At 35.6% G+C, this 14,168-nt stretch overlaps 2 protein-coding genes across 3 annotated transcripts in view; both read left to right on the forward strand.

The window, feature by feature from the left end:
• LOC104607369 (uncharacterized) overlaps nt 1-6,152 on the forward strand; it is a 47,554-nt gene extending 41,402 nt beyond the window's left edge. For both annotated transcript variants that reach the window (XM_010272997.3, XM_010272999.3), the window contains exons 9-12: nt 2,636-2,740; nt 2,928-3,019; nt 3,129-3,282; nt 5,244-6,152. In XM_010272997.3, coding sequence (XP_010271299.1) covers nt 2,636-2,740; nt 2,928-3,019; nt 3,129-3,282; nt 5,244-5,561 — 669 coding nt within the window. In that variant the 3' untranslated portion in view covers nt 5,562-6,152. The remainder of the gene's footprint in view (nt 1-2,635; nt 2,741-2,927; nt 3,020-3,128; nt 3,283-5,243) is intronic.
• A 5,727-nt stretch (nt 6,153-11,879) lies between these two features.
• On the forward strand, nt 11,880-13,616 carry LOC148792155 (non-specific lipid transfer protein GPI-anchored 9-like). Its single transcript, XM_088902681.1, has 3 exons — nt 11,880-12,363; nt 12,966-13,022; nt 13,346-13,616. Exons 1-3 carry the CDS (start codon nt 12,021-12,023, stop codon nt 13,483-13,485), a joined length of 540 nt encoding a protein of 179 aa, XP_088758807.1. The 5' UTR covers nt 11,880-12,020; the 3' UTR covers nt 13,486-13,616.
• Nucleotides 13,617-14,168: the final 552 nt, after the last annotated feature.

A 14,168-nucleotide genomic window follows, 5' to 3' on the forward strand; every position in this document is an offset into this window, starting at 1 on the left:
ACTTGGCTTGGTTCAACTACATTCCTGTGCATGTTGTAGGGTAAAAGAATGTAGGGAACTTGTATATAAGGGTGTCAATGGACCAGGATTGGATTGGACCCCATCCGATTCAAATCCCATTTGGATGGGTTGGACGGTCCAACAAAACATATGGGAATGAGCTGGTCCAGAATCAAATGTCCAATGAGTATTTTGGATTGGAGTGGACATAATCCATATTTCCAATGGTCCGTCCAAATCCCACCTTACCTCGCCTCGATTCTCCCCTGTTCCTCCAGCTCTCTCTCTCTCTCTCTCTCTCTCAATACCAACTTCATCATTACTTTTATTTAATTCAATATAAAAGTTTAGAGACCCATGGCACGAGCCTAGGTGGGCTGGGTTGGGGGTTGGGTTAGGCTGCGGGCTGAGCCTTGGGCCAAGCCATGAGAGGCATTAAAATAATAAAAAAAAAATAGTGAAATTATAAGATAAATTAACAAAATAGACAAAAATTTGAAAAGAATCTTAAATTTTTATTTTATATGAATTTTGATGTATACAATTGTTTATATATGAAATAATAAAATATGATTAAAAAATTACAATACAATCGGAATAAATAGTATAATATGTGTGTGTGGGGGGGGGGGCATGTCAGGCCGCATGCCCGTGCCAACACGGTCTGCTTTGTCATGTCATGCCGCTCTGGCCTATGGGCCTGAAAACCCAAGCACGACACGACCCATACCTCTGGGTTGTGCACGATACAACCCGTGTGCTACGATGACAGGCTGGGCCCAACATGGCCCATGTCGTGCCGGCACGACCCAACTTACAGCTCTATTGGGATCCATCCACCTGACACCAAGACTGCCTTGCATCTCAACAAGCATGAATCATCAACTTGGATTCCAATCGTACAGTTGATAGCTCAACATTGATTTTGAATTTTGAATCTCTCCAATTTGAATGCTCTTATTTCTGTACTGATCTCTCTTATTTTGTGTATTTTCTATTATTTGTTAATAGTGTCAATTGGATCTGATTTGGTCCAACCCGATCTGGTCCGATATGAGTCATTTTGGACCATTTTGGATTGGTCCAAATCAATGTCTGAACTGTCCAATCTGTTCAAATTGATTTTTAATTTAGATCAGTTCCAACCCAAACTTGGTCCATTGACACCTGCATTCTTTCTTCTATCAATGGACAAGATATTGGTTCAATCCGGTCCAGTCCAATATAAATTCATTACCGATTGACCATGTCCAATCCAATCCAATAAATACTTTGGACCATTAAGTTTTGACTGGTCCAATTCAATATGTTGTATTGATTCATCCAATCTGTCCAAAATGATTTTGATTTGGATGGGGTCCAACCCAAAACCGGACGGTTGGACCCCATCCAGTCCATTCGTATTGTGTTGTGTTGTATAATATATTTTAGTGTTTGTATTGTGTTTTTTGTATGTGATATTGTTTTTTTAGTGTTGTATAATATATTCATCCAATTCAATATGTTATATTGTTTTTTAAGTGTTTGTATTGTGTTGTATAATATACTTCTGTAGTTTTTTATAGATTTTTTTTTATGTTTCATTCAATTTGAATTGGATTGGACCCCATCCTGTCCATTTGTATTTCAATTGGACCGGTTTGGACTTGATTTGTATGAGATTTGGACTGGATTGGGTCCAATCCATATGTTGGACTGGATCAGATTGGACCAAATCCAATCCAATTGACACCCCTACTCTTATGTGCAGCTTGCAATCTTGACTTATTGAACTTGTTTTCAAGTGTTTTTTGTGTTTGCATTTTACAACCAAACTCTTTTTTTTGTTATAATTTTGGAGAAATTCTCTTCATGGGTAGGATTATATGATAAATTATACCATCATGTTAATGTTCATAGTGATACTATTAATTTGTTTTATACAATTCATGTTCATAGTCATACTATGGCATTTGATTTATTCTCTTTTGTTCTGGCTTCCCTTCCTCTTGTAAATGGATAGATTTGGGAAAAGATATTTTATATGCATTATGCAAGGTAGGTTGTTGTTGTGTGGTGTCTGTGGTTGCTTGAGCAGAGGATGTGATCCAGTATTTGTGTTTTGGATGTAGTGGTGGTGTTGCTTCTGGGCTTTTGATTCTAAGCCAAAGTTTTCTTTCTCCTCTTGGTTTCTTTTCTACCAGAGTAAGATTGTCTGTATACTTGCTCTAAATTGGGGGTGGAGTGTGATTCTCTCTTCATCTTCCTAGAACTGAATAATTTCTCACTTCTTTTATTTGGATTCTTGTTACTCTATATTCTTCTCCTTTTTTATCCTTGTATATGTTTGATTGTAAGTGTAATTTCATAACCGATAAAATATCTAATTTTTTCACTCAGTTGAAGCATTTTTGGCAGACAAAATGCACTAAAACTGTATATTTTGAGGTAGTGAATATGAATGTCTATTTTCTTTTTTTCTTTTTCCCTATTTTCCTTGTTTGATGTAGTGAATTTAAAGTAAGAACCTTTTCTGTTTCCACTCAGTTCCTTGGTGCATTCTGCAAGTGAACCATCTGCGTTTTTTATGTTCTAGACTTAATTGTTGTAATATATCTTGGCCTTTGGTAATCTTCATACATTCTGGATCTTTCAGATTTTTTCTGAGCGCTCCTCTCTATTGAAGTTTGCTCCAATGCGTTGCACAAGGGGATCCAAAGTTAGTTATTGTTTGGCCTGTTTAGTATCACTCGTGGAGCAGGCAAGAGGTTTCTTCAGACATGTTGATGTGTTCAAACTGACCATATTAAGTGTCACTGATCTTTCTATTAATTTCATGAAATATTTGTTCATTATGCTCAATCAGTCTTTTTACTTCCAACTATTTAACATTTCGTTCACCATTACCAACAGAATGTTTTCATCTTCTGTGTCTGTTTTATCAATAGACACGTTATTTACAGTTCAGAAAATGGCCTGTTGAATGGGGATGGTGCAGGGACCTCCAATCTTTTATTTTTGTTTTTGAAAGACACAACAGGTATATTTTGTTTTTTATAGAATTAGTTGTTAAGATTGCTCCTTGTTCATTGTTTCTTCTTTGGATGTTGAAGAGATTTTTCATTACTTTTTTTCTCCTTCAATTACAGAATAGTTCTGGAGCGCCCTGAATATGGTTATGCAACATATTTCTTTGAGCTAGTAAAGTCATTGCCCATTGACTGGCAGATTAAACGGTTGGTGACTACCATGAAGCTTGCTAACTTTAGCAGGATTACCCTTATTGAGAACAAATCACTGCTGGTAATACTTTCTTAACATCTTTCCTTTTATAACCTTTTGTGTAATATCATGTAAGTACTATAATGCTAATTTTATTGATTTTCTTTTTACAAGTAATTATAAGCAAAAAATAGCATGTGTACAAGGTCAAGGTGGCGAAAGCATCTGGGTGAAGTTTATTAATCTTGTATATGGTAAATGCAAGAAAAAAGTGCAATGTGAAAAAGGCAGTGATGAAAGAGCTAATGATTTAAAAATTGGAATTTCTGGGTTTTTCTACGTTTTTTTGGTCAACAGAGGTATTATGGTAATCTTACATGTCTATGGGGTTTAGTCTAGTAGTTTGATTTGTCTAGTCATTAGCTGTGTTTAAGATTTCGTAGTCATTGGTTAAATAGTTTAGGAGTTACTGAATTTTCTTATGATGGTGGCAGTTCTGTAGTTGTGCTATTGATGGTCTGGAAGATTGTCTTGATTCAAATCTGCAACCTCACAAGTGTTTGGCCCCTAAATCAGTCCACACGAAGCTGCAATAGACAAAAGCTCCCTTTCACAAAGTAGATGGCAATCCAAAAGAGAAAAGGGTTGGGGCACACTAGGAGTTGTGCTAGCAATCCTACAGTGATTAGGGTTTAGAGAGAAATGGGAGAGTCTTAGCTAAACCCTAGAGCTGCCCCATGTATTGTTTAAATAGATTTAAGCTCCCATTTGCAATTAGGAGTACTTGTCTCATAAGGTTTGCCATTATTGCAATTAGACCCCTCTTAGTGATTACACCCTTTCCTCATTCTTTGTTTGTGTTTTATCCCTATGTGTGCAACCTCTTAGGTTCAACACTATTAAGTGGTGGCAAATGATGCCAAACTCCTTTAGCATCCCAAATGGAACAACTTCTAGCTGAACTGAATTAAAACTCTTTTAATTCTCCCTTGAATGTGAATAATAGGCCACTATTCACAAGGGAACAGTATGTCATGACTACCCTTATAGCTTGAATTCAGCAGATTGAACCTTTCCATCTATAGTTACCATGCAGTAAAATCCATTGTCATACAATGTCCCAAAAGAGCAGAGAGTCATGGTGATTATGTCAAATCCTATTGGCTCAATTATATGTCCCACTGGATTGATGATGACTCGTATGGTGATAATCTCTTTCCACAAACATTCTCTATCCTTATGGAGGGTGATAGGTCCCACATTGTGCATTCACATCCCTTCATGTATAAGTTACCATAGCCTGTGCATGCTTATACCCCTGATTAGGGTATAGGTGCTTATACTGCCAAACTATGGAGGCCCATGCACAAGGTATCCATGATGCTTCAAGCGGAAGGATTATCTACACAACTGTGATGATAGAATCAATTATTGACAAAAGACAACTTTAAACATGTTCTATTAATGTTCTCTAACAAGCACCCACACATTTGTGTTCAACGGTTTTGGCCGGTTTTTTTTTATTTTTTTCATTGGAATGGGTTGCCCATTCGAACTGTACAGTTTAACCTTTGACCCGGAAATCAGTGGCCAGAACGGTTCCGGTTCCAGGTCGGTTTTTAAAACCACCTTTATCAAAAGACATGAATGAAAAAATGCTCATTTATTAATAAAATGTGAGTAGTACAAAAATGCCCTTGCAGCTTAATCTTTTTGCAATCATTCTTTTACTATTGTTTTCCAAATACCTTCATTGCAAGATTAAGGATTTCTTTCACCAGTTAATCTGTTTTTGGTTATCCTGTTGTAATGTCATCATTGAAAACTGAGATTTGCATTTTCCCAAAAAAAAAGTGTTTGCAAGCATGCATTGTGTGTTTTGTATGTTTGTTCCTTGTACATGTATGATATTTGCCACTTTAGTACCTTGTAGATTACCCTGTTTAGCTACTGCTTTCCTTAGATATTACAAATATCTATCAAACTGTCATTTTTTTTGTTAAACATTTCATTTTATTTCTGTTTCATTTCTTTGGTTTAAGGTTGGAGAAGATCTGGCTGAGAGTGAAGCAAAGGTTTTAGAAGAATACGGTTGGACACCAAACACTGGATTAGGTTCTATGCTCAACTACTGTGATCGAGTCTATCATGACAGGAAAAATGAGAAAGATGGTTCAGAGTGGAGGTCAAAAATTGGGAAATTGCTGATGAATGGCTATAATGGGGGGAACATTGTGTTGACTAATCTCCCCAAAAAGGTCATAGGGTACAAGGGCATTCAAAATACACAAATGATAGGATACAGTGACGCACAAAGCACACAAACTATTGAATACCCACAAATCAAATTGGAGCTTTAATTTTTTGATGAGTAAATTGGAGCATTAACTTGCATTCTCTCTTCATAGCTTGTAAATACCCGCTGACAAGTAATATTCCCCTTGCTTGAGGAAGCTACATTCAATTGGCCTTTCAAATTTGGATACGAGCAGGCGTTATCGAGTTGGGGAGTCAGTGGTTGAGTTGAATGTCAATCCTTCTTGAACTTGTCCCATCTAACTGTACTTATGAGGTGCCAGTTTGTGCCACCTGAATTTTTTCTGAAATTGGAATTTGTGGGTAACAATATGCTTGAGCAGTTGACCACAAATTGGCCTTCAGGAGTGACAGGCTTCTCGGATCTGATTGCAGTCGCTACAAAGTTTTAGTTGCTGCTCAAACTAGCTTCTGTTTAAGCTTAAAAGGCCATATTTTCTCTGTACAAATCTTTATAATTTACATCATGTATATATGAGCCATTCGCTAATCAAGGAAGGATATGCATATGCACATTTTGTATTTTCTTGTGATGTCGATGTTTGATATTTTCCTCTTACGAGATGTTCAAGGCCATCAATCTATCCTGTATTTCTTTGTATAGGATGAGGAGCATAGACTAGTATTGATTCAAATCCTAACTAGTAAATTTATTTCAGATGCAGGAATATGGGGTGTTGATTCTTGACCTGATCCGCTGCTCAGCCCTGTTAAAGGTTTTGCGTTGGCTAAATCCAAAATATGCCATAAATTCTGGCTGTCCCAATTAATTATTTTTTTGGTTGAACCTGTAGCAAACCCCAAACTTATTTACCAAGAATTCTTCTAATCTTATGACCCATTGCTGTCTTTAAATCTTTCTTGTTATTTTCCATCAAATCAAACATAACCTAAAAGTCTCTTATCAAAACCTTTTTGATAGGAATGGCTATTGGATCTTACAGCGTCCGCACTAAAAATTTTGTTATACAACTTATACCGTCATAATCATGATTCATGAATGTAGCTAACCATATATGATTGGGATAAGGTTTAGATGATGATGATCACATGGACACGCTAATCCTTATCTCAACCATATGGCATCACCTACCGAATCTTGTTGCACCTTCATACATGAATCCGGTTTCACCATTCCCTTCAACTTGCAACTGATTGTTTTTTCTTACAATCATGGAAAATTGTCTCTTTATTTTTTTGATGAATGAAAATGGTCTTTATTCATATAACCAAGGTGTAAAGTGTTGGAAGCATAAGATGTATCGGAAAGATAATTTTAAGAGACATATCGGGATATACTTTGGATACATATGGATACGGACAAAAAAATAAGATATACATAAATATGCTAAAAAACTCAAATAAATCCTAAAAAATATATTAATAACGATAATTACAAGTTTTATATGGTTGTAAATAAGTTATTTAAAAGTAAAAAAAACTATAATTTAATGCTCTATATAAAATTCGAGATATCGGGACACATAGTAACTATTGACAAATGATGGAAAACTAAAATGTGAAAAAAAAAACAAAATGTATATTGATATACATTAGTTTTAAAATAATCAATATAATTTATCTTAATATTTATTAATACATAAATTTTAATAATTAATTCTAACATTTATTGATAAGCATACACTAAGTAAATTTACTTAACAATAAAAATTCATAAACCTATAGCAAGCAAATGGACATGTCTTAGTGGTGAACCTCTAGTTGTTAAAGCCTAATGGCTAGGGTTAAAATCTTGCTATTGCTAAGTTTGTAGTTTTATACTAACAAAACAAATTTAACGAGAAAGAAGGTTATTAATTAACGAAATTAATGAGAAGAGAATTCCAATTAGGCGCTAAAATTGAAATTGAAATTTAAAATTATGCATTAATTATAGGAGTAATTAACTAATTAATGAGAGAGAAATTATACTTAAATATAGGAGTAAATATAAAATTAATGAGAGGTAATTTGGCCCTAAATATAATTTAATGAAATTAATGAGAGAGAAGGGGACTTGTATAGTTGTATTAATATACATACGAAAAGGAACGCTGATATTCCCAAGGCTGTGTTTGCACTGATGCAAAACTATGGTGGTGCAAATGATTTGAATGCAAATTTTGATTTATTTTTGCTTCAAATTTTACCTTATATTGTTTAATTCTGATACAATTGAAGTAAAATAAGACATGGTGTAGAATAAAATAAAAACTAAAACAAAATTAAACCAGAATTTGCATTCTATTCATTTGCACTCCTATGCATTTGTAATAGTGCAAATAAAATTGTACTGCAACCAAACACGGCCTAAGTTCCATAAAACAATTTCACATCTGACCCAATCTTTGGATTCCTTTCTAGTTTTTTTCACTCATCCATCTCAGCATTCTAATTTTTGCCGCATTCATCTTTTAAACATGTTTGTAGAGATTTCAGTTAAGAAGAAAATTTCTACAAACTTATTCATTCTTTTATTAGTAGTACAGATAAAGATGGTTTAAACTTTATATCAAGGGATTTGTTGTAAAAATTTCCACTAGGACTGTGATTTGTGATCAATCTGAGGTGATAAGTCAGGGTTGTGTATCAGTTTCTTTTACAATATATATTAGTGCACATCACAATAGATACATCATACATATAACATTTGCGGTAATTTGTGTTTGAATTAGCTTATTAAAGAAGATGCCTAATGATGCATTATAAGTAAGAAGTCTAAGATCCATGTTTCTTTCCTCACGACAAGTCAAGCTTCCCTAAAGACCATTACAGTTGCAGAAAAGAATAAAAAAAAAAAAAAAAAAAAAAAAAAAAAAAAAAAACTAAAACTTATATGATTTCTTTTAAGCACGAAAACGATTTAGATTCAGAGTTCAAAGTTTATGGTGCCTTTTTGTAGCAATGATTTTTAAGTGCTTACCAATATCAACTAATAAGAAGTGTTGAACTACCATATATAATGTTGAGGAAAAGAAAAACAACTATACAGTTTATACAGATAGTTTTACTTTTGTTAATTATGGTAGGAGTCTTCCTTTATAACAAATTAAAATTAAAATTAAAAAAAGCTAAGAATCCTACCATGAGCTTCATCTAATGCTGGTCATTGTAGTATCTGAATTTTGATTGGAATGGAAAGAAAAACAAAAAGGCCCTGTTTACTTTTATGTTTTTTTGGCTTGGTTTGAAAGGAGTATAGATACAAATATGTATAATATAAATACATACAAAATAATACAAAATATAAGGTTTTGCACTCTATGTATTTGTACTCCTTCCAAACTGAGCCTTTATTTCCCAAGTAAATAAGACAATTACTGTTTTAACCATAAAAAATCATTATTAAAAGAGACAATTTTGTCCCATCCAAGTGTTGCTAGGTGAAAAAATTATTTATTCACCTAAGAGATGGATATCACTTACACGGGAGAATAAATTTTTCGTGTACCCTACATAAATCTGAAAAAAGAACATGGACATTTTGGTCAATAAGAACCAAAATCCTATTGACCAATTTCTCCCTCTCAAAATTCAAAACTACAAACAAGCCAAAAGAGAGAGTTTTGCTTGATGAGTAGTAGATGGTCATTACAACTTAATGAAGTGAATGGAAATTGAAGAGAGGTGGACTACTCGGCAAAGATTTTTAATCATAAACCATAGGAGGGTTGCAATTTGGGAAGGTCCACGTCCAAGCTAGCTTGACTGAGCAATCCCAAAATGTTTGAAAAGGTTGGGCCTGGGTTTAAAAACTCGGGCTTAGCATAAACTCAGTGTCCGTTCGGGAGGGCTTTCCTGAAGTGGCTTCTGGCCGGTGTTGGCCCCATAAGAAAAGTCATTGGTGAAAAGCCTGAAAAGCCAAAAAATACTATCATTGAGCCGAGAAATCGACTTTCCAATGAAGTTAGTTTTGGAAGCTTCTCTCAAGCTACTCAATCAACGCAAAAGCCCACCCAAATGGGCTTTCAAACTGGACTTGGGTTGAAACTTCTGGTAGTTCATGAGTAAAAGGATGGACCCGTATTATCAAAGACTGACTGTAGCCATGCAAATAAAGAATTGACTGTGATATACAGAAGCATGACTGTCAAAGCGTGCAGATAAAAAGAAAAGACATCATACAAGCGTGCGAATTCTGCAAAAGCGCTCTATGTGCGACATGTGGTAAGATCCTAGAAGAAGGGCAGTTGACAACAACAATCCAACTCTACAATCTGATGTGTGTCCTAATCGAATCAGCTCAAATACCTGAATGAACAATCATTTTAGTAAAATCCAGGAATCCCTCGTTCCATACACATATGAATATTGTTGTTCCTCTATAAATTAAGGATCCTTCTTCTCCACCAAGTTTCCCTGACCAAACCCTAACCTCTTCATCACTCTCATTTCTTTCTCAACTTCAGAGCCAAGACCATCACCACCACTGCCTTACATTGGACTATAATGCCCAAATTAAATGAAAGATAAAAGTGCAAAATGAGAATTAGTAAGCTTTCAAACCCAAGCAACCTTCCTAGGGGCTAGGGCCAACCAACTCACATAAGTCTGAGCAAATTCCTAGTTGTATTAGGTTTATTTTGGGCTACGCCTGAGTTGGTATACTCAAACGTGGATCTCAATTTGGGCTGGACCCAGGATCCAGGACCAAGTTTATATTTATTGGTTAGACTTGGATTGGCCCTATATCTAGACCCACCCAACTTGTATCCCGAGTTTAATTATAAAAAGGTTGAGAGAAGAGAGAGATAAGGTCATGCATGATTAATACTTTTAACTTTTTGAAAGAGATTAATACTATACTACTTGGATAGAAAGAGAGGTCCATGCAATAATTAAGATGATAGGACCCTGCACAACTCAACCTCAGTAATGTTAGGTTTAGCTTAGATTATTAGCAAATACAGACTTTAACCTAAGGTTGGGCCAAGCCCGGGCCCGAGATCCATGTTTTGGGATTGGATAGGGTGTTTGTTTTCATTAAATGTTTTGTATTTATGTGGCTGTAAAATTGAGAAAAGCAATTAATGAGGGTATTTATGATATATAGGCACCATTAGGCACCACAATCAGCAAAGTGCTAATAAATATCTACCCATTTCATGAAACTCCAAAACAGGGGGGCGGCTGGGCGGAGCCAGGGGTGGTAGAGGGGGGCCATGGCCCCCCTATGCCTTGAAAATCCATACAATACCCATTTTAACCTTACTTATATTTTGGTCCCCTTACCTATATTTACTAATTTTTGGCCCCCTTATCCATGTTTATTACTTTTTGGCCCCCCTCAAAAGAAAATCCTAGTTTCGCCCCTGTTCCAAAAAGAAGCTTCCTGAAACAGGAGAGGCGCATAGAAATCGATGTTTGCTTTTGCAATGCAAACATCGATATGTACGGATGCAATTAATGAGGCATTTGCTGACGGGGCACCTATGTGGCAACGTTTACTCAATAAATGTAAACGGAACCAAACACATACCTGACGTGCATGATTTTGTCTCCAGCCAATCTGGACTTGTAGTATAATTGGATTATACTATAACTGGTTTTAATTAAACTCGTAATAGTAAAATAGGTCTCAATTGCCTCCCATACCCAACACCATCTCTTATATAGAGGGTGTTTGGTTCCGTTTACGTTTATTCATTAAATGCTGCCACATAGGTGCCCTATCAACAAAGGCCTCATTATGTGCATCTATACGTATTAATGTTTGTAAAAGTAAACGTCGATTTCTATGCACCTCTCTTGTTTCAGAAAGCTTCATTTTGGAGCTTCTCCCAACGGGTACGTTTATTGGCACATTTGTTGATATGGTGCTTAATGATGCCTGTGTCATAAGCATCCTGATTAATTGCTTTTCTCATTTTTGCAGTCACACAAGCACGAAATGTTTACTCAATAAATATAAATGGAACCAAACACATATGGGTTGGATTAAACCCATGTATAACAGGTTTTAATTAAACTCGTTTTTTACTGGGTCTCAATTGCCTCCCCCGAGCTTAAATGGAACCCATATCCAGACCCACGTGGGCAAATTCGGGTGGATTAATCGGGTTGGGTTTACCGAAACTCCGAAAGTTTTCTTGCGGAAGCAAGTATATATATATAGGAAAGTGAACGTGTGGGGAGTTAAGGGTCAATGTCAATGAGGTATGTTCTATGTTGTAATAAATTTCCTAGACGTCTCTTCTTTTGTAATTCCAAAAAGTTGAAGGTGGCCCTTCCAAACAGAGATAAAACCAATCACCTGTTCGAAGAAAAGAAAATATTGGCCGGAGAAGACGGTTTCCCGGTTGGCTCATAGCCCAAACTCCACCCCAGATTACCTCTCTATGTATAGAAAACCATAACCATCACCAACCATTTCCCCCCATTTAAAAGAAGAAGAGAAGAGAAGAGATTCGAAGCTTCATTGTGTTCTGGGTTCTCTCCTCTCACCTCTCCCTCTCAGCTTTAATCTTCTCCAAAGTCTGAAACTAGTGGTTTTCTTTGAAGCCATGCAAACAAAGCTCTTTCTGTCGTTCATTCTCTTGCTCTCTTCTTCATGGGTCGTCGTGGTTTACTCTGATCAAGGAGCCGGAGCAAGTCTTCCTGTTCCTGGTAATTCAATGATTTGCGTGGAGAAGCTCCTGCCTTGTCAAACCTACTTGGCGTCTGAAGAGAAACCACCGGAATCGTGTTGCGCTCCGTTGAAGGAGGCCATCGGTGACCAGCAGCACTGCCTGTGTTCTGTCTTGAACGACGTACTGCTTTTGAAAAGTCTCAATATGAACCAGAGTGATATTCTGAAGCTCCCGACGGCATGCCAACTCGAGGTTGACACAAGTGCATGCAGCAAAGGTGATGATTGATTATTCTTTCTTATTCTGAGTTTTAATTCTCAGTTTCTGGTTTTGTCAATCTTCTTTGATGACTAGCTTGCATGCCCTTCTCAATCCATTCTGAAGCAAACCTTCTTGTTCCATTATAATCGTGTAGGTGGGTATGTAAATATAATTAATAGAGGTAGTATATTTACAGGAACTTGATCAGAATTGGATTTTGAATAATGGACTGGTTTCTTTTAACAAAATTCTTTCCAAGTTTGGTCATGATTCTGTTGGAAGGAACTTGGATTCTAGGGTTGGACACATGCAAACTCATTTTGTCCAGACAAGGATTCTTTTGGCCTGTGACCATTGGTAATTCTGTGTTAGAAATAAATCAATAGCAAATAAGCATGGTGGGAAAAAAAACTGATTTCTGGAGCTCAACGCCATATAGTTCCACGTATATAAACGATTATTATCTTCTATTCAGAGGGGCAGCAACAGAAGATTGATTGAGAGTTACTTTGTCCTTACAAACTGCATGAAATCAGTTTTCAATTCACAAATTTATGTTTAGATAATAAATCATGCATTACTGATATTTACTTTTTTTTTTCATTTTTTGTGCTGCAGTAACTACATCTTCAACAAATTTTCCTGCTGCAACAACTTCAACACCAGAAGCTCATGGTGAACTTCCAAAACTTTCTTCTATTTTTTGGATTATTTTAATCTTTTTTATTGACATGCTTTTAGCAATCAATAGAATATGGTGCTTTTTCTCCCTCTTTCCTTTATCTCACAATTTGGGTCTTTATCATCCAGTCATTTTTTTCTTTTTCGTTATTAGTTGTGATGTTCTTGATATATATTTTGGATGGTTGAATTAGAAATTTGACGTTTCCTTTTCCTAGCCCAGCAAAAAAAAAGTAATTTGTTTTTTTTTTTTTGTATCCAAATGATAAAAGAAAATGTCATACAATATGCTTACAGTATATGTTTTCCATTTTCAGATTCTTCTTCAAGCAGTTCCACTCCGGCAACAGAAAGTTCAGCATCTGGGATCTCTCTTTCCAGTGGACCTGGGTTCCTTGCTGTCTTTGTTTCTTTAGTTTTTGTCAGAATTCAAGATGTAGTAGTTCTTCTGAACTGAATACTATTTCTAGAGGTTATCTAGAAAATAGGAAGTAGCCAATTGAGCTTTCAACCCAAATTAAAGTGTATTTGTTTATTATTAGAAAGTTACTCCAACCATGAATGACCCAGCTATATATTTATTATTGGGTGGAATCATATATATATGTAATCTTTTTATTCAGTTAAATGATAGTTTCAATTCTAAAAAAAAGGAAATTTATGGTTTTCCCCACCTTATAAATTTTATTGGTTTTCTGGTTTTATTTATCAAAACCCCACCTATATATTATATTGTACCCCTTGCATTTTGATAGATTAATTCCTCCACCTATGAAAAATTGCTGAGGTATTGTGCTAAATTGAAGAATAAGATGAATCCTACCAAGATTAATTCCTCCACCTATGAAAAATTACCGAGGTATTGTGCTAAATTGAAGAATAAGATGAATCCTACCAATATAAGAGTTTGGGGATTGGTAGGATTCATCTTATTCTTCAATTTAGCACAATACCTCAGTAATTTTTCTAATTGAGTGATCATTGCAAGGTAAAGTAGTTTTTTCTTTGCCAAAGAACTTACCAACTGAGCCACTCAATTCGTCAAAGCAACCTATTTAAGGTATGGATTGAGTCACCCAACGGTTCAAACAAAAAGATTGGAAGGTTGGGTTATGAGTATGTACTTGGGCCAACTACATG

The sequence above is a fragment of the Nelumbo nucifera genome, chromosome 4 (genome assembly GCF_055504915.1).
Source record: "Nelumbo nucifera cultivar China Antique chromosome 4, China Antique-T2T, whole genome shotgun sequence".
Lineage (NCBI taxonomy): Eukaryota > Viridiplantae > Streptophyta > Magnoliopsida > Proteales > Nelumbonaceae > Nelumbo > Nelumbo nucifera.

Bases quoted from the DNA above. Each gene is read 5' to 3' on its own strand.
- LOC148792155 (XM_088902681.1), top strand. From the start codon at position 12,021: ATGCAAACAAAGCTCTTTCTGTCGTTCATTCTCTTGCTCTCTTCTTCA. The intron at 12,364-12,965 runs GTGATGATTGAT...TTTGTGCTGCAG, and splicing joins CACAAGTGCATGCAGCAAAG to TAACTACATCTTCAACAAAT. The intron at 13,023-13,345 runs GTGAACTTCCAA...TTCCATTTTCAG, and splicing joins TTCAACACCAGAAGCTCATG to ATTCTTCTTCAAGCAGTTCC.